We start from the raw sequence: 19050 nt of genomic DNA on the forward strand, positions 1-19050 counted from the left end.
TGCCTTCGGCGCAGGTCGTTATCTCAGGGTTCTCGGATCAAGCAGGTCGTTATCTCAGGGTTCTCGGATCAAGCCCCGCATTGGGCTCTCCGCTCAGCGGGGAGCCTGCGTCTCCCTCTCTCTGCCTGCCTCTGCCTACTTGTGATCTCTCTGTCAAATAAATAGATAAAATCTTAAAACAAAAACAAAAAACCTAGCTGACCATCCGGAAAAGGCATGAGAATCTCCAGGACAGAAAAAATTTAATGGCTGACATACGGAGAATGGCTTAATCAGTGACCTCATCTCACTGGATGATACCAGGCTAGGACTACTCAAAATGTCAAAGTGATAAATAGACAAAAACAAGACTGAAAAAGAAAAAAAACAAAAAACAAAAAACAAGTTGATTTGGGGGTGTAGTGAAGTACAGATGACTTTTAGATTTGTTGGTTATTTTTTGAAAAGTCAGGGTATTTTTAAAACCCCCGTAGTATCAAGGGAGAAAAAACAGTATGATGGTCCAACAGCTTCTGGCAAAGTGAAAGATGAGTTGGGGAGGCTCACTGAGGACAGTGGTTTTCCAACCTTTTCTTTCAGCTAGAGAACCTTTTTGTAAACAAAATCTTATTGGTACCCCAGTCTATGAAGCAGATAAAATAGTGCTTCTATTCAATTTATTTATATGTTCAATTTTAATCATTGCTCCACTTCGGTCTGTAAATGAGAGCACAAATATCTACACAGGTTGAATACACATTTGAATAAGGAACTTTTATTATTTTTTTAATGGTTAAAGATGTTTTTAGAAGATAAAATTCCAATTAGAAACTTGCGAGATATCAGTGTTTCCTAGAAGGTAGTTCGGAAACATAGACAGGATTCTAAAAACTGGGGTTAGCCCACCATCAGGTGCTTCTCCATACGGACCTAAAGCTCACCACAGCTTCCTGTAGCAGTCATTTGTGTTCCTGTCAAGTGGGAAAGAATAGTGAGCAGAGGACACCTTGTCTCCTATTTAATGACAAACCAAACTCACACAGAAGGGACATGAAAGTTGAGCCCATGGTTATTGCGGCCAGGGCCACAGCGGTGAGAAGCTCCCCAAATCCCAAATAAGAGGACAAGACAGATAGGTTGTACCTCTGCTACCCAGCGGCATTCAGGAATGAAAAATCAAAGCCCGTGACTTTCTGGTTAGGTGGGGCGGAGGTCAATGGCCAAGGAAGGCAAAAAGTAGCTAGGGTTGGTGTGGCCCAGGTAAGGCAGAGAAAAGGAGGCAGAAGATGGCTACAGCAAAAATGGCTTATCTATGGTTGTGGAAAGAGATGTGCAGGAATTTAGGACCAGAAAAGGCCAAGAGAAGTAGAGTCATGGAAGAAGTACTGGAAAGCTTGTAGGGGGAGGTGCAGGGAGACAGGCAGAGGGGATATGTGAAGAGTGGGGAAAGTAGCAAAGAATTTAAGGCAAGTGCAGAAAGAAACAAGGAGAAGGATAAGAAGTTCAAAGGACACTTTGAAGACCTAAATCCACATAAAGATAGTATATGGAGAATCTTGAAATATAATACAAATGGCCCAAGAAAAAAGGAGGCCAGAATCTCAGCCTGTAGAACTCAGGAAAGGAAGTAAGAATCAGAGTTTTATTGGATTTATAGAGTGTTTTGATGTGACTGAGTGTTGAAAGATTATTTGCCAGGGGGAAAGAGGTTTTTGGTTGCTTGGTGGCAAAGAACGCTCAATAATCCCTTTTATGGTAATCTGTGAGGATCAAATGAACATGCATGCAAACATAACATCCTGCGTAAACACATGATGATATTACCAGAAAAGCAAGGGTAAGTTACATTCTCATCTGGGCAGCAGGAATTTAGGAAGGAAAAGAGTGGTCAGACTTATCAGGAATGGTCTAATGACAGCCTTGAGGAAACAAAGAGTGAGAAAAGGCTGAACTTAGGGAAGCCACGTGGTCCTGAGAAGGGAACGAATGCCCCTGGTTTGAATTGTAAGTTTGGTTTTCCTGTCCTGCCTTTGGACCCAGTGCTATAGCTGGTTGCAGAGCTCCGGGTACTTTACCTACATTATCCCATTTAAAACTAAAAACAGCTCTGCGGGAAGATATTCTGGAACGCAGGTTAGGAAAACAAAGCTTGGCTAGGGCAACGGAATGACCTAGATTGCACAGCCAGGAAGTGGGGAGTTTGAGTTCAAGCCCTGGCCCCATGGATTTGGGCCTGCATCGCCCCCAGCAGCTGGTTTTCCAGGTCCCTGCCAGGCAGCCCCGACCCCATCCTTGTCTCCCACTCCATCCTTGTCTGCTCTATGGGTATGGGGGGCTTCCCCAGGTGGCAGCTCTCTCTTCCTCCTTGGAGGGTATTTGGTCTCATAAAGATCTTTAGTGCCTTTCTGGTAAAAACAAAATTAGAGCCAGGTAAACGTAACTTGAAAAGTGTAAAAAACTTCTTCCACCACTATGCAAGTAAGGCAGAGAAAATGATGATGTATTGAGATTCCTGGACAGGAAAGCACTGTCTTATGTCCTGCCCAGCCCTCACCCTCGACCGAGGTTCCCTCCAGCCAGGGGCTCTCTTCTACAAAGTTTGCATATGTGACAGGCAGTACAAGGTCATATACGTCATAATCAGTTAATAACTTTTTAGCCAATGAAGGCCTAAAACATCTATATCCGGGAAGCCGGAACAGTTCAGCTAGGCGAGGTGACTAAGCCCTAGCAGTCTACAGCATGGTACCCAGCGCTAACAACACTGAATCGTGCACTTAAAATTTCGCTAAGAAGATAGATCTTACGTTAAGTGCTATCAACAACAACAAAACAAAAAACCAAAATCAAAAAACAAAACCCAAAAAGGTGATGATGATAAAGAGGGCAAAAAAGAAACTTTGGGAGGCGCTGGATATATTTAGATATAGATTATATAGATTCTAATAATAGCAGGGCAGGAAGAAACTTTTGGAAGTAACAGATGTTTATGGCATCTGAATGACTTCCTTCCAAACTCAAGTTGTAGACATTAAATATGTACAGCTTTTTGTATGTCAATCATATTGCAGTAAATTGGTTTACAACAAAAAAGCCAAGGTGCAAGTATTTATACGCTATACAAGTAGAACTTCTCTTTCAAAAGTACAGCTTTATCATTTCGAACACAAGGGACAGAATTTCACGCATCCTTCTCTCAGAGGGGAAAAGAACACCATATACGGAGGGGAAGCTAAGGCCACTTAGAAAGCCAAGATGCAGGGAGGGTGTCCTGGCTTGTCTTTAGCTGTCTCATGTCACCCGAAGCAGTGCTCTGGAGGGCCAGCTTAGAGAAACTTATGACCTCTGTTTGGCCTTGTGTTTCTAAAAATTTAATGGGGAGGTCACTAATAAACTAAGTGTGTAAATGCTTCACCATCTAGTTAAAAAATAATAACTTCACTGCTACTGGGACTGACTTACACTACTTATTTTCTGCAGAACACATTTATTTACCTTTCCTTCTAATAAAATACACCTGGCAGTAAATAAAAGGCAGTAAAAGTATCCATGGCTTGCTATTAAAACTTGATATGTTTTAATGACAATTTTTAGTATACTGTTTTTGGATGGATCAGGTATTATTTGGTGAAAAAAAAGCACCTAATTAGGAAATGATTGAGATTGGCACCAAGACACAAACACAATAATTTGTTCTAAGTACAGTGTCGGTACTCAGGTTAAATTCTCTGACCTTTAAATTATGTCTCCCCCTCTAAGATCAGATTGCACTTTAAAATGGTCAATATACTTCCACCAATGAGTCACTTGTATAAAAATGCCACTATAAAACACATTAGTCTTTTTGGTGCTTTTGGTTTTTTTTTGTTTTTGTTTGTTTTTTTAATGCAAACAACAGTCTAGTGAATTTAGTTCATCACATTTAAAAAAGAAAGGCTACTTTGAAGGGGAAGAGTCGCTGGAATTTCAGGGAGTTTTTTCTTTCTTTTTTGTGAGGAAAACCTCTCAAGAGGGTATCCAACCACTTCTTGTAGACCTAATCATATGTAAAGAAAAGTGACCTGAATAAAGGTGGAATTAAAAAAAAAATCCTTAGTCCCTCTTTAAGTTTATTCTTCAATGTAGGCCAATCCTCTTTTATAGGGCGCTTCTAGCAATTAGCTAGCAATTTTATCCTGTGAGTCTAAAGGATTAAAGCAGGACCAAAGAACAAAAGGAACGGATTTGCTACCCTCTTCCATCACTCCTTTCTTAACAAATCAGACTTCATTTCCTCTAGGGCCCTCCTTTCCCACCTAATCTGCTTTCTTTCTTCCTCCCATGGCCCCTCAGGGGAAACATTCGGAAAGGTAACATTAGCTAATGCTACCTAAACAAAATTCAGAATATACAAAAGTTTGAAAATGGCTTCAGAAACTAGAGAGTGCTTGTTTTCTCATTTCGGAATTCTGAACAAAGTGTAACTTTTTTGATCATTGGATCTTAAAACAAGTACAGTAGTAGGTAATAAGCCTCTCAGGTTAGGTTTACCTGAAGTTTAGACATACTCCTTTTCCGCTTACAGACTATTTAGGACAGTGCTCCCATAAGGTCACCACATTAAAACAAGCACGGTCTGGGAACAGCAGACCTGACATCTGTCGAACTTACGGTTCCATCTGTCACTGACGTGGGCCACATACAAACCTCCTGAGCTCCTGGGGATTTTAAGGGGCCTACTAATCTATTCCTTTTCCTTTATCCTTAAACCATTTCAAACAGATGAATATCCACTCTATTTTTAAAGACCTCCGAGGAAGAGGCCACAATCATTCTTAGCCAAATATTTAGAAATTAATTTCCCTATGGCCTTTCCCTGTAGCTCTGCAAACATACTCCTTCCCATAGTCCAGCTATAAAGAGGAAGTATTGTAGCCATGACCTTTGAAAAGACCTACAGACCTAATTGGAAGACAAAATAATTCTTAATTTTACCCAGCAAACAATGCTCTGAAAATGTTTGAATTAAAATTACCTCTTAATTTTAAGTATGGGTATATATACAGCTCTGCAAATTTCGCCCATCCAACCTTCTGTGGGAGTGAAGACTTGAAACTAGTACTTACACATTATCCTTATTTGGAAGCTCTGTGGAACTGGTGCAGAAACCAATTCTGACTATTTATAATTCCACAGGACAGATGTTAGAAAAAAAATTTTTTTTAAGATTTTATTTATGAGAGAGAAAGAGAGAGAGAGACAGCACGGGAGTGGGGGGGAAAGGGGCGTAGAAAAGCAGGCTCCCAGCTGAGCAGGGAGTCTAAAGCAGGACCCTGGGGATCCTGGGATCATGACCTGAGCGGAGGGCAGACACTTAACCAACTGAGCCACCCAGGCGCCCCTAGAAAAACAAGGTTTTGTTTCAATACTAAATCTAGGGAACTGCTAAATCACAGAAGGGCTTAAGGCCAAATACAGGTGGGAGACCTACATACAGATTAAACCTCATTTCACACATATAGCCTCAGGGAAAACATATAACCACCCCCCAAAAAAGGTTTTTCTCATATACATGATGATGGACACACAGATATCCAGAGTCTGAGAGTAACTGAGTCAAACCTAGAAAAGCATGGACTAATTTTGCTCCACTTTTTAAAAACTATATACAGTACCAAATGATGTTAGCGATAAAAGGGTTCGTGAAAATATTGATCCAAAAAAAGTGGCTCCCTTACTAATTTATTATCTGCAAATCCAGTCAAAATATGAACTAGAAATAAATCACTGATGTGAAAGTCCTTAAAGCTGATACTCAGAGAAGAAATGAACATACTCAAGTGACCAGAATGACGACTAAACCCAGCGACAGCCAAATACAGCCTATGAAATGTCCCATCAAAATTAAGATGTGAGATCAGGAAGCAGATGGCACAATTCTAAAACCTCACATAAGGGGACATTTTAGGCATTTCTGACTGTTGTGCAAAAGAAAAGGATGTTTCATCAAGCGTAACTCTAGCCAAGTTATGATAATAGGTTGCTCCAATCCTCCACTTGGCTCAGGAAGTTAACTGGCTTAAATGGGGGAAGCAGCTCTCAGTAGGGGACATGAACACAAACCCTAACTGTGCAAGGTGGAAAATCACTGCTCTGGATGAATTTCAGAAGAATCAGGCTATTTCATGGGCAGAGGCAGCACTTCCTTAGTTGTATCATTTAGCTGATAATGCTTTGTGTCAGGAAATCACCTTTTCTATTTGAGATTCCTTTTGGGTTTTTGACCCATTTTCTTGTTTCCCAGGCTGCATATACCACTCTTGAAACCTCCCAGACAATGAATAACAATGAATACTGTCTTCTCAGTGCCTCGCACTCATCTTTTTAAGACTTGAAGGACAGATACCACTTTTCTCACTTTCGTTGTCTATAAACCCCAAATCACGTATGGATGGGGTTAAAGTTTGTGAAACATTTCATTTACCATATAAAAGTAAAAACAGGGGCGCCTGGGTGGCACAGTGGGTTAAGCCTCTGCCTTCTGCTCAGGTCATGATCCCGGGGTCCTGGGATTAAGCCCCACATAGGGCTCTCTGCTCAGCGGGGAGCCTGCCTCTCTCTCTCCCTGCCTGCCTCTGCCTACTTGTGATCTCTGTCAAATAAATAAAATCTTTAAAAAAAAAAAAAAAGTAAAAACGAATCACCTTTAGAGCATGGTGAACAATACACAAAGCAGGATTGGGAGAGGTCTATTTCACACAACTGCATCTCAGTTTCTGCCCTGGATGAAATCCTGCAAAATGCAAGAGAATTCTCTATGTTTCATATGTTCTATACTCAGAGTTAAGAGATTTGTTTTTAAGTTTACATCTACTTCACCAATTGAACTTAAGAGTTAAAAACTCAAATAGCAGAAAACAATGCTTTTTTGGTAAAGAAAGACTTTTAAGTTGAAACAGGTATTGAACAAAAACATCTAACATATTCTAAAAGTTTCAAATTCTGAGAATAACTGGAGGATCTGAGGGGATTAAAATGCCACGTATTAGATGGTATTTCAAACTTATAGATAGGGAAACTGTTCTCAGGAGGACAGCTCTCCATTCACAGATTTCGAAGTCGCAGGTGAGACAACGAACTGGGTTATAAAATAGCCTCTTTTTAGAATAGAGAGGATACAAAATCAGTTTCTGCAACTCTATTTTCCTCCTGAAAACCTTTTACTCTCAACCTAAACCTGTTCTCCCCTTCGGGAGTTTCTGGCGTACTTCTGTGAGTTGTTCTCCACTTCAGCGGCAGAGCCCACCAAAACGCATTAAGAGGATCTCTGTCAAAGCACACTTTTTCACTCTTTGTGGGTGCTCTAAATGACCACAACCATACACGTATACAAAAGTATACAGGTATATGCAAAAGGAAGATAAACCAAGAGCACTTCAGTATCGGTTTAACAAACACTCTCTCAAATCCATTTTAAATATCATGCACACTACAAATAATATTTAGGCATTAAAAATACACAAAACAAGACTTAAAAAATGCACAAACCAGGGCGTCTGGGTGGCTCAGTGGGTTAAGCATCTGCCTTTGGCTCGGGTCATGATCTCAGGGTCCTGGGTTCAAGCCCCGCATTGGGCTCTCTGCTCAGCTCCCTTCCTCTCTCTGCCTGCCTCTCTGCCTACTTGTGATCACTGTCAAATAAATAATAAATAAAATCTTTAAAAAAAATGCACAAACCATCTACAGAACTTTCTCTGTATTTTGTTACACCTCTCATCATCTCTTAAAGTGTCAAAGGTGAAAATCCAAACAGCCAAAAAACAACAGCAGATTCTGAAAATTATTAAACTATATCTTGGGGCGCCCGGGTGGCTCAGTGGGTTAAAGCCTCTGCCTTTGGCTCAGGTCATGATCCCGGGGTCCTGGGATGGAGCCCCACATTGGGCTCTCTGCTCAGCAGGAAGCCTGCTTCCCTCTCTCTCTCTCTGCCTGCCTCTCTGCCTACTTGTGATCTCTGTCTGCCAAATAAATAAAATCTTAACCAAAAAAAACAAAACAAAAAAAACACCCTACATCTTACCCACGACTTACCTGTGTTCATCTCTGAGATTTCACCAAGGACATGATTCACGTAGGGCACAAGGGCCATAGCTCCCTGTTCACAAAATATTCCCAAATCCTTCACATAAATGTACAGTTCTGTGTCTAGTCTTGGCATGTTTGAGGTTAAAATTTGATCACTGGTATTTCATGGAATCAGGGCCAGGTGCTTCTCTGGTACCTACCATATTACTCTTCAAGGTTAGACACAGAGAAGAGGCGGTAGGGTTGGATCCAAAACTAAATAACATTCCATTCGTGGGGTACATTTTTCTTGATTCTGACCTCAGAATCTTGCCACCTCAGCAACTACTTGAACTGAATTATCACTTCTACTGGCCCTGGAACTCCCCATCAATGGTTATTTCTTCCTTTAAACCATTTACAGCTGTGGAATATATTCTACTCTAAGAATATATTGAAGGTCAAAAGACATTTCCTATGTGCTACCAATGACTCATGATGGGCCACAGCCCAAGTCAGATAATTTACACTTAACAAGAAAGCAAACAAAAACAATTTAAAATATTATCACTTACTTCATTAAAAATCTTGTTTCTTTAAAACCCTAAACAAAATTGATCCCATTAGTAAAGATAGTCACTCATAATTTTTTAACAAGCACATTTTAATAACCTTTGATTCTCACACAAAGCAATCTAATTTTCTGAAAAAAGAAACTACTGCACAGAATCCTTTAAACACAGTTTGTATCATTCCAAATGAACAGGTAGGAGGTGTGAGGGACCTCTGTGCTCATGGGTAAGCCCTAGCTGTCCCTTAGGTCAGGATCAAGACCAGTTTACTCCTTAACTTCAGGCAAGTAATAGTGGTTCCTCAGTATACCCTGACAAATAAACTATTATTCTTGATAATCAATCTACCAAAGGGAAACAGAAAAGAATGAGAGAGAAAACTGAAAAGTAAACGTACAGTATAAACATTCCCATCCTAATAGTTAAGGATTCTAAGTAACAAATGGTACCAACTTTATATGTTTGAAAAGACTTTAGTATGCAGAACATTTAAAAGAAAAAAGAGAAATCACCCTTCTAAGTACTTTGAAAGCATGTTACCCTGTTGGTTTACATGTGAGAAAGTCTTAAGGACCACCAAATATGTAGAAATAGGAATTCCAAGTATCTCAGTTCTCTGAATATACAAAACCAAATAAGGCACAAGGACCTAAAGAATAAACCCAAAGTGAGTTTATAACATTTCAGTTTATGTGATTTAGGGCCCTTCTATTTTGTCCTGTAAGATAATAGTTCTCTCTGTTCCATGTGTCCAAATTTATTCAGACTGTTAGAGATACATTCATTCTGAAACTTTAGAACACAACAGGCTCTAAAATTTTCCAAATTCTATTGTTGGCATAATCTGATTCAAAATTTAGAAGTCTCCAAAGACACCCAAAGCAGGTTTCATTAAAACCCCCTGCTTATCTAACCGCAAATTCTAACCTGAAATATGAACAAGAACATATACTACTAGTTATAATAAATAAGTTACAATGATCATTGGAATGTCCCTCCAGGAGGCCCTCAATTTTCCTATTTGTCTTTCAAACAATCTACCCTTCTGTGCATTACATACTGACACCCCTAAAGAGACTTCCTAAGCTGATCCCAGATACTCACATGCAGCAGATAACTAACATTTGTAGCTATCATACCTCACGGGTGCTGGTTTGTGTAGTTATCTGACCATCTTGCTGCATTTGTTCTTTATATTTTATTTAAGTGGAGGAGGTTAAAAAAAAAATCAAATGGCTGACATGATACAAACCAATGGTCTTTAAATTTAACACAAATGGGACAAGAATAGAAATCAGGAGGAATGAGTAATCTTTCACCTCAGCTGGGTACTCACAGGACTTAAACCAGTGGACTGTGTTAGAATGAGAAAAAGAGCAAAGGCAAGGAGGAACAAGCAGAAAATATTGGAAATAAATTATCTAAGATTATGTCTAAAAAATGAAGCAAAACTGGGAATTCTGGAATGATTTAGATCGCTACAACTCCTCCCAATTTAGTCCACAAGGTTTTGCAGAACCATTTTCAAATACATCTTCAGGAATGTACTGAGTCTAAGAGAAAGGAACTTCTTGTGCTGGCGGGACAAAAAAAGAAAAAAAGAAAAAAAATTGGCCCCAAACCAATTTTTTTTTGTATTTAGTGAATGATTCTGCATGAATCTGTATGAATAAAGGTTAGAAAAAAATTGCCTTGGCAATGAAAAAATGCAAACCAAGAAATTAAACACTAATCTACAGCAAAAGTTGCTACACAAGAGACGTTTATTAATGTTCTGTTGTATTTACAGTTTTAACATAGCAAACCAAGGTGAATTACCACTTGGCAGAAAGCACATCATTCTACGTTTATAACTCATCGGTTTCTGCTAACACATTGTAAAAGCAAGTAGTACTACAGTATGTTAGGGATCATCTCAAAAGTTCCAAACTAATCCTTTCTTTGCTCCTAAGTACCTATTCCCCTCCCTACCCCAGCCCCTAGCCTAATCATCAGGAGAAACCACCCCCCACACCCCCACCCCCCACCTAAAAAAAGGAAAAAAGGGGGGGTAGGGACTCTAATCACACAGAAAGTGTCAAGAATTCCATCTTAGTAAATAAGCTGCATTTGTCCTTGCCCTTTTTATTTTATACAGTGACAACAACTTTACAATTTTTTAGGTTCATAACACAGAACAATAAGGTACTGCAAAATTTAGAATACAGACTATAAAAAAATTAATGCTTATTTTTTTACCAATTAAGAACATATTCTTGACCACACCTTAAATGTATTTTGCACTATGATTTTGCTTCCAGGTCTTCACAGTACAAGTGAATAAATTTCTAGATTAATTTTAACAGCGAGTATGGATTATGTGCAGAAATGCAGTCAAAACAAAAGTTTTAACTTTTGAGAAAACCCCCTTTAAAATGGCCAGCATTATACATATCTTACACTAAAATACTTAATTCCAAGTTCATTTTGAGATGGAGGATGAATAAAGCAAGACTGCCCCCTACTGACTACAGGGGCAAGGCTCATGCTATTTAAAATGACTACAAACAATAGATGAGGCATTATTAATACATCACATACTTGATTGTGAGAGATTTTTCAAACATTAACCACTAATGATTCAATGATTACAGAATTTTGCATTAACTATTAAAATTTTACACCTAGGAACAAATAAAGAGAAATGATCTTTTTCAACAGTACTTTTATTTTTTTAAAGCAGGTGATTATTCCTCTGTGTTCTGCATCTTGATTCACTTCCTGCAGGTGTTCTCTTGCTTCTTCAGAGAGAATTCATAAATGCAGGAAGGCCTTTGCCAGAAAACATCTGCGAGAGAAGGATATTGAATACTGAAACTCTAGTTAGCTTGTTATTTTGGCCAAGAGAAGGATGTAGTCACAAAAGAAAGCAGGATGTTTGGAGACACCAGAAGTACATTTTAACATAGCTTTAAGATTACTATATACTGACATCATACTATTCAACAAACATTAAAATTTCAGTTCTTAAAGTTACCAAGGACTCTAGAACAAGGAAGAACGTGAATGCTTTCTCTAAAGCCCATGAGGCCAGGAATCTCTCTCTCCAAACTTCCTCACCAAAGAATGAAATGCAAATACCATTTCCTTCACCCTGCACCAAAATGCCACAGCAATGACTGTAACTTGGGGGCCAGGACACAGTAGAATCCAAGGGCAGAGGTGATCTTCCCGATACACCTAAAACTACTGTTTACCCTGCCAGTTCTGCCAGATCTCACACAAAGATTTCTGATAAGGATGCCAATGATGTCATGCTGTACTATGTACTATGTACTTTGTGGCATGGCAAAGTTAAAAACAACTGTAAACTCACAGGTATCACAGATCCTTCTTGTTAATCAATTAGGAAAAGAGTATGTATTTGGGGGCACATGTATCTGAAAAAAAGTTGATAAAAATTTTTTTAAGATTTATTTATTTATTTATTTGACAGAGAGACACAGAGAGAGAGGGAACACACACAGGGGGAGTGGGAGAGGGAGAAGCAGGCTTCTTGCTGAGCAGGGAGCCAGAACCCCAGGATCATGACTGGAGCCAAAGGCAGATGCTTAACGACTGAGCCACCCAGGTGCCCCAATAAAACTAATTTTTTAAAAAAGGATATGAATGAAATAAACACTCTTAAAATAATGTCCATATATACTGTAAAGTCCAGTTCTTATCCCACATTTTGAGGAATTTCTGTATTGGTCTAGTTGTTTTGGGGAAAGGACAAGGAACTCCCAATATTCATGCTAAAGAAAACCACTAAAGAGATACATGCTACCAAATAAATATTTGAGAAAATACCTTGTGGTACCCTGCACTAAGGAAGAGTTGGATGGGTTACTATGTAGACCCTTAGCTTACTTCTCCACCTTTCCAAATTTCTGTAAAAGCTCCAAGCAGTCCTCTTCTATCTTTTCTGCTTAGACAACTGCAAAAATCTTTAAAAGGCTGACAAAATGCAGAGGAGCTACAACAAAACAGGAAATCAACATATACTTTCTTAAACTGTTAACATTCTCCCAGATCCCAAATTCAGCCGGTATTCAAGGAGACCAGGACCACTGACATAAGAGCAACTTCTGTTTAGATTGAGAGAGCTCAAGATGCGCACAGACAAGGACTTGTGAACACAAGGAACTCGAAAAACCAAGAAGCAAAAACACTTATCCGCAGACCGACATCAAATGGGAGGTTTCTGCCAGGAGGCTAGACTTCCTACAAACTTAAGTAACTTCAGTTTTAGCTGTTTCCATTACCAGCTGAAAACTGATGTAATTGTTCCTATTCACCACAACACTAGACTTTAAGAACACACAGTCCAGATAGCTATCTGGCCACTTTCCTTAGACCAGGCTGCTTCCACAAAGGGGAATTAGTTTTAATAGCTCTATCAAAGTCAGCGCCATCTAGCAAACATTCCAATTCCATTAAGAGTGCCTAGACAGGTTAGCAACGGGTGATCTCAATCACTGTACAGACACCAGAGGAAAACGACCGCTAGAGAGGTGCTCACTGCTAAGACCCAGAGGCCTGTTCAGATGGACTTGACTCACAAATTGTAACAGAAACAATGGTGGCACACACCTGGAGGACAGAAGGGTTTTGGGGACTGTGGGCTTTATTACTAAACTGTAGATCAGATCACTTCAGAAACCAAAGGGACCAGAAGCCTACAGATCATTTAATTTCAAGAGGAAGACAAGTATTTCCTCCTGAACATTATGTGAAATTTTTAAGCAAAAATTCCACTGAAATTTCTACTACCTTGCCGCTTTCTAACATAGTCCAAAAACCCAAACTTTAATTTGAGGTAAACTTCCTTTAGTAAATTGAGAGAGTTACTAAAGAGGAGGAGAAGATTATATGATGAGACAAATCAAAGCACTTAACATCATATGGGGAAAACCTTAAGTATCTAGTGTTTAATAGGGACAGCTTACCAGGTCATAGGAATCATTTAATTATGAAGGCCTCTACCTCATTAATGTCAGGGCTTAAAAAACTTTCTTTCCTCAGGGCGCCTGGGTGGCTCAGTCAGTTGACTCACTGCCTTGGGCTCAGGTCATGATCCCAGGCTCCTGAAATTGAATCCCACATCATCAGGCTCCCTGCTCAGCTGGGAGTCTGCTCCTCCCTTTCCCTTTGCCCCTTGGTCAAAGGGTAAGAGCACTTTCTCTCTCCAAAGCAAAACAAACAAACCCCAAAACTTTCTTTCCTCCTATTTCACAGGTGGTTAAAATAACAGAATTTAAAATCTACTGTGCCTATACATGCAAGTACTTTCAAAGTAGTGCTGGCTACAGTTAACTGCGTTACCACGTTCCAGCTACTGTAGCTAAACCCTCAACTACTTGGCAGCATCACTGGAAGTGGTACTCCACATACATTTATCTCTCAGGTAGCTGGTAAATAAGAAAAAGTATGAACACCAAGCATTTTGACCATTTCAGATAAGGAGATTTCTGAAAGGGATGTGTTTCTTTTTAAACACTACAGGAGCATTTGCATTTTGTTCGTTGCTTCCTTGAGGTCACGTCCTCTGGGTGCTGCGGGCCCCACCTCTAGCAGTTCCTTTCGGCTCTTCTTGGTGTGGGGTAGGAAACCAGGTTTCCTTTATAGGCTTAAATGCGCTCCCAAAAGGGAACCTGAAAGCAGCCCCTGAGATAGTAGTACAGGAGCTTTAGTGTTTGCCTTATGTAACAACTACTTTAGCTGATTAGAAAGAGAGCTTCTGGGGTTATTTCAAGGTCTGTTTGCATGTACTGTATTTTGGGTCACCTGAAAAGAAAAGTCCCTATTCTTACACCCTTTTCCAGTAAAACGCCAGATCTTAGGACCACATGGGAATTAAGTTATTCTTCTGTTATGGCAAAGCTATTTTAAAAGTCCCTACCTGTGTCTTTCCGGCAAAAGGTAAACCTACAGCTAGCTTTCAACTAGCGACAACTACATTAAATGAAGTAAGAAGTCTCGATGAAAGAAAATTAAATCTTCATTCTTCACAAAATGGTTTGCTAGCACAACTCCAAACTAAATTAAATTTCCTCTGAACTGGAGAAACATTCTACATTTGGATCTAGATGAACAGTTTTTATCCCTGTCAATGGACAAAGGAAATTCAGTCCCATGGGATATTACAGCTTTTCAGATTCACTCTGGGGATACTGACAATTAGTAAGGAAGTCATTAGAATTCTAAATGTTGCTCTAAGTCCCCAAACCCCTAATTTAGAGCTCTGAATCCTCTGGGCATGTCAGAAATGATTTTAAATCGACTAGAATAGCAAAGTCAGACAGAAAAGGAAAGAAATCTACTATGCCCTACACTGGGGGATGCCTGAAGTTTCTGACAACTCCTAAAGCACAGTAAGCCTTCTGACTCCAAAATACAGAGAACTGCAGGCTTATCATGTCTCTTCACAGCTCCAGGAGCATTAGTACTAAGGGCTGCCTACTTCAAATCATAACCCACCAAAAAAGACACTTTGCTTTACATTTAGAATACTCCTAGAAAACATTTCAGAATTTTAAAAAATCCAAACAGAACAGTAACAATTTTTAGAAACAGAAGCCCCTCGGGGGCGCCTGGGTGGCTCAGTGGGTTAAAGCCTCTGCCTCAGGCCCAGGTCATGATCCCAGAGTCCTGGGATCAGCCCCGCATCAGGGTCTCTGCTCAGCAGGGAGCCTGCTTCCTCCTCTCTCTCTCTCTGCCTACATGTGATCTCTGTCTGTCCAAAAAAAAAAAAAACCCCCTCAATACAGTCTCTGACAATACAGGAAAACCAAGAAGTTCAGGCTTTCTCCTAACCAGGCTGTTACTTGTTGTGTATTAGAAACAAGATGAGAAAGGGACACCTGGGTGGTTCAGCTGGTTAAGAGTCTGCCTTCAGTTCAGGTCGTGATCCCAGGGTCCTGGGATTGAACCCCGTATTGGGCTCCCTGCCTAGTAGGGAGCCTCCCTGTGCATGTGTACTCTGTCAAATAAGTAAGTGAAATCTTTAAAAAAAAAAAAAAGAAAAAAAAAGGGAAAGAAACAAGATGAGGAAGGTGTGCAATCCCCTACTAAATACTGAACTTCCTTCTAACTGAAGAATGAAGAGAACAGAGAGAGGTGTGATCTCAGTCCATTCAGAAATTCAAAGCTACCACTTGACTAGACTAACGGAATCTATTATTTTTAAAGAAGAGAAAGAAGGGGCACTGGCTGGCTCAGTCAGTAGAGCATGTGAGTCGATCTTGGAGTTGTAAGTTCAAGCCCCAATTTGTAGAGATTATTTAAAAATGATTTTAAAATACTAAAAGAGAGAGAGAGAGAGAATTCTGTCCCTCAGGATACTTCGGGCACCAAAAGATTAAGAGAAATCTATAGGTAATTTCGGCACCCTTTGTAACAAGGAGAACCATGGCAACCCAAAAGAATAAACTTTTGAATCTTTGGTAGGTAAGAATTAAACCTAAAGCTTAGAAATAATTACCAATTATAATGAGATATGGAGAGGAAAGAAAAAAGATGACAACAGTAACTTCATAAAACTGCAGAGAACATCTGATAAGTCTCTTATTAAAGTCAGGATGTCCTAGACCCAAAGACATGGGCATTAGGGGCTAGGCTGACAATGTAAATGTCCACGTGTGTCCTAAATAAATCAAATTCAGGATATGCCACACACTTTCAAACATGCAATAAAACATTCCCCTTCTCAAAAAAAAAAAAAAAATCAACACATGATAATCTTGATTACAATTTTCTTTTAAATAAAAGTACATACTCCCTTGAAGAAACTTACTTTAACAACACAAGCTTAAGTTCCTTGTATGCTTTAACTTTTGTAAGAAATGCCTTATGAATATACTCCGCTACCATGCAAATATCTGAACTTACCTATCACTGTAACGTCTGTTACTTACATAAGGATACTTAATTATACATGTAAATTGCTTAATGTAATATGCGATATACAAAAAACCTGAAAAATGTTATCATACCATGCTTGAAACAATTTTTATCATATTCAAGAAATTCTCATATTACTCTGCTGTTTACAAAATTTTAATGCTGTCCCCCATCACCTGGCAAATTAAATATGGTGGCTACTTTCTTTCCTAGAAGCACACATCCTGATACCACCATGAATCTTCAAAACTGGGAACTCCACTCTTAGCATATGATTACCTACGCAAACTGTGACTACCCTACAGAAAATACAGAAGAAATTAATGTTCATGAAGGGTTAGCTTTGCGTGAGCCAACATGTCACTGGATTTTAAGGCTGTTATGAATTCTATAGTTCCACTGCAAATGGGCTTAGTACTCAGTACTTAGATACTTAGATATTTGAGAACACTGTCTCAACCTGCCTTTTCCTGCCTTGGCCTTCAACATTCCTTTATGCTATAATCAAACTGTTGTCCCTTGAGCAAGCTCCATTCTTCCTTGCCTCTATTTACACTCTTCACTCTGCTTCAAGTGATTCTGAAATCTTCCCCACCTTATCCAATTTTCACTAGTAGAAATTCTACCTACCACTTAACATTTATCTCAACCAGTACACCCTTTACAAAACCTTGCCTGCTCTTCAGGGGGCGGCTGGCTGGCTCAGTCAGTAGAGGATGCGACTCTTGATCTTGGGGTTTGAGTTCGAGCCCCACACTGGGTGCAGAGATTACTTTGAAATAAAATCTTAAACAAAAAAAGTCTTGCCTGATCTTCAACTAGTCTAGTCCCTAGAAATAACGCAAGGCTCCCCTCCACAACCCACTCATCCCCAAAAGTCTTAAGTAACAATGAGCTAAGTTCAAGAAGTCCTGTATCTTGGTACCAGAGAGATCTCTCTCGCGTGTACTCTTTCCCAAGATTCCAGAGCTCTTCCTTTTTGTAGCTACTGATGTAAGATGGAACAAGCTCTGGGGAAAACTACATAGAAATCAAAGAGGAGCCTCAAATCAGGGCTTAGACCTTCTGTTCTAGCTAGGCAGAAGAAAAGGCCCTTTCCCCTTCCTTTCCTTGCATTTGACCCTCCTTACCACCAGAATAGTAATAACAGGGTATGAACCTAAGGAAGGGCACCAGGAAAGTCTCCCTGACTAATTTTAAGAGATGGAAGCCTTGGTGAGCTTGTAAGTAAACTAGACAAAAGGAGTTTCTTCACACTGGAGCTCTGGGGTTTAGGGGATCTAAATAAAGCTTGGTGATTAGGCCTGAAAGGCTCCTTCCCACTATTTTCCTTCAGAACTGGTACAACAATAAGCAGTGGCTTCAGGATTCAAGACTCAAAGATCTAGAACCCCATAGTTGCAGCCAAATATCCTAGCTCCCTGAGGACTACTAAGACTCCGGCCTCTTCTCTATTGTTAGACTATGAGATGATGTTTTCTCCTATGGTGGTTTTTCTAACTGGCCCTTTCAACAGCTTTTTATGAAAACACTCCTTACTAAACTAGAAACTGCTAAAAGGCAAGGACTGTGGCTTCCTTACCTTCTCTGTATTTCCTACTACAGGGGGTATACTCTACTCTGAACTTGAACAGCAATCTGCAACGTATTATGTGATTATTCTGGGACTAAAATAAACTTTTGTTTTTTAAATACCTTTAATAAATAAAGAGAACTCTGGTCCTGGGGAGATTTGAGAAAGTTTCTGGCATCTTCCGAACCTTTGCATAATTGATAAATCCTCTGAGAAACAGGAGAAAACCTGATTTAAAAAAGAAAAGTCAAGAATGAATTTACAGTTTCCATATTAAGTCCCCTCCCCAGAAACATCCCTCTTGACAGCACTACTTCATTGTTTTTCTGCTAAAAGCTATCAAAACATGAGTAATTTTCTCCAAAAATTTCCAAAGATTTCCATTTTTCAATGAGAAGACATAATCTCAAGAGCCCAAATAAAAGTCTTTTTGCACGTTAAGAACCTAAGTCTAAAAGGGAAATAAAAAATAAGATGGAGTTAAACATGTACATTTGGCAACTTGACACGCATCATCAAAACCTACCTTCTGGGTTGCCAAAAAGCATTTCAAGATAATTAACCCCCCACCCTGACCCCTGCCAAAAAGAACAGGTTATAAAATACTTTTCTGAAGTAAAAAGAGAAAAAAAAAATCCATCCCTTCCTGTCATATCGTTTTTTCTGTCAACTGTACATATGCTGTCCACTAGATGTCAGGATCCCCTTACCTACTACAGTTCTTTTTTTCCCCTTAACACCAATTCTTGTATTCTCAACTCTGAGCTCCATTTCTCTATTCTTAAAAAATATAGACAAGTAGGGTACACCTGGCCATTTATTTACCAGGCACTAAGGGAGTAAGACTAATTCTGTGCATCTACGCTAGCAGCTATCCATTCACAGTTGGCACCTCTTCTAACAATCTGTGGGGAAGGTGATGGGCCCCTCCTATGACACCTCACTTGCTCCTGGTCCTCC

At 39.6% G+C, this 19050-nt stretch overlaps 1 protein-coding gene across 3 annotated transcripts in view; it reads right to left on the bottom strand.

The window, feature by feature from the left end:
- Positions 1-10339: 10339 nt before the first annotated feature.
- NDFIP1 (Nedd4 family interacting protein 1) overlaps positions 10340-19050 on the bottom strand; it is a 74018-nt gene continuing 65307 nt past the window's right edge. For all 3 annotated transcript variants that reach the window (XM_032844262.1, XM_032844260.1, XM_032844263.1), the window contains exons 7-8: positions 18213-18318; positions 10340-11421 (exon numbers count right to left, since the gene is read on the bottom strand). In XM_032844262.1, the coding sequence (XP_032700153.1) occupies positions 18215-18318 (104 nt within the window). In that variant the 3' untranslated portion in view covers positions 10340-11421; positions 18213-18214. The remainder of the gene's footprint in view (positions 11422-18212; positions 18319-19050) is intronic.

This window comes from Lontra canadensis, unplaced genomic scaffold, assembly GCF_010015895.1.
Source record: "Lontra canadensis isolate GAN:19392208 unplaced genomic scaffold, GSC_riverotter_1.0 scaffold149, whole genome shotgun sequence".
NCBI classification, from domain to species: Eukaryota; Metazoa; Chordata; class Mammalia; order Carnivora; family Mustelidae; genus Lontra; species Lontra canadensis.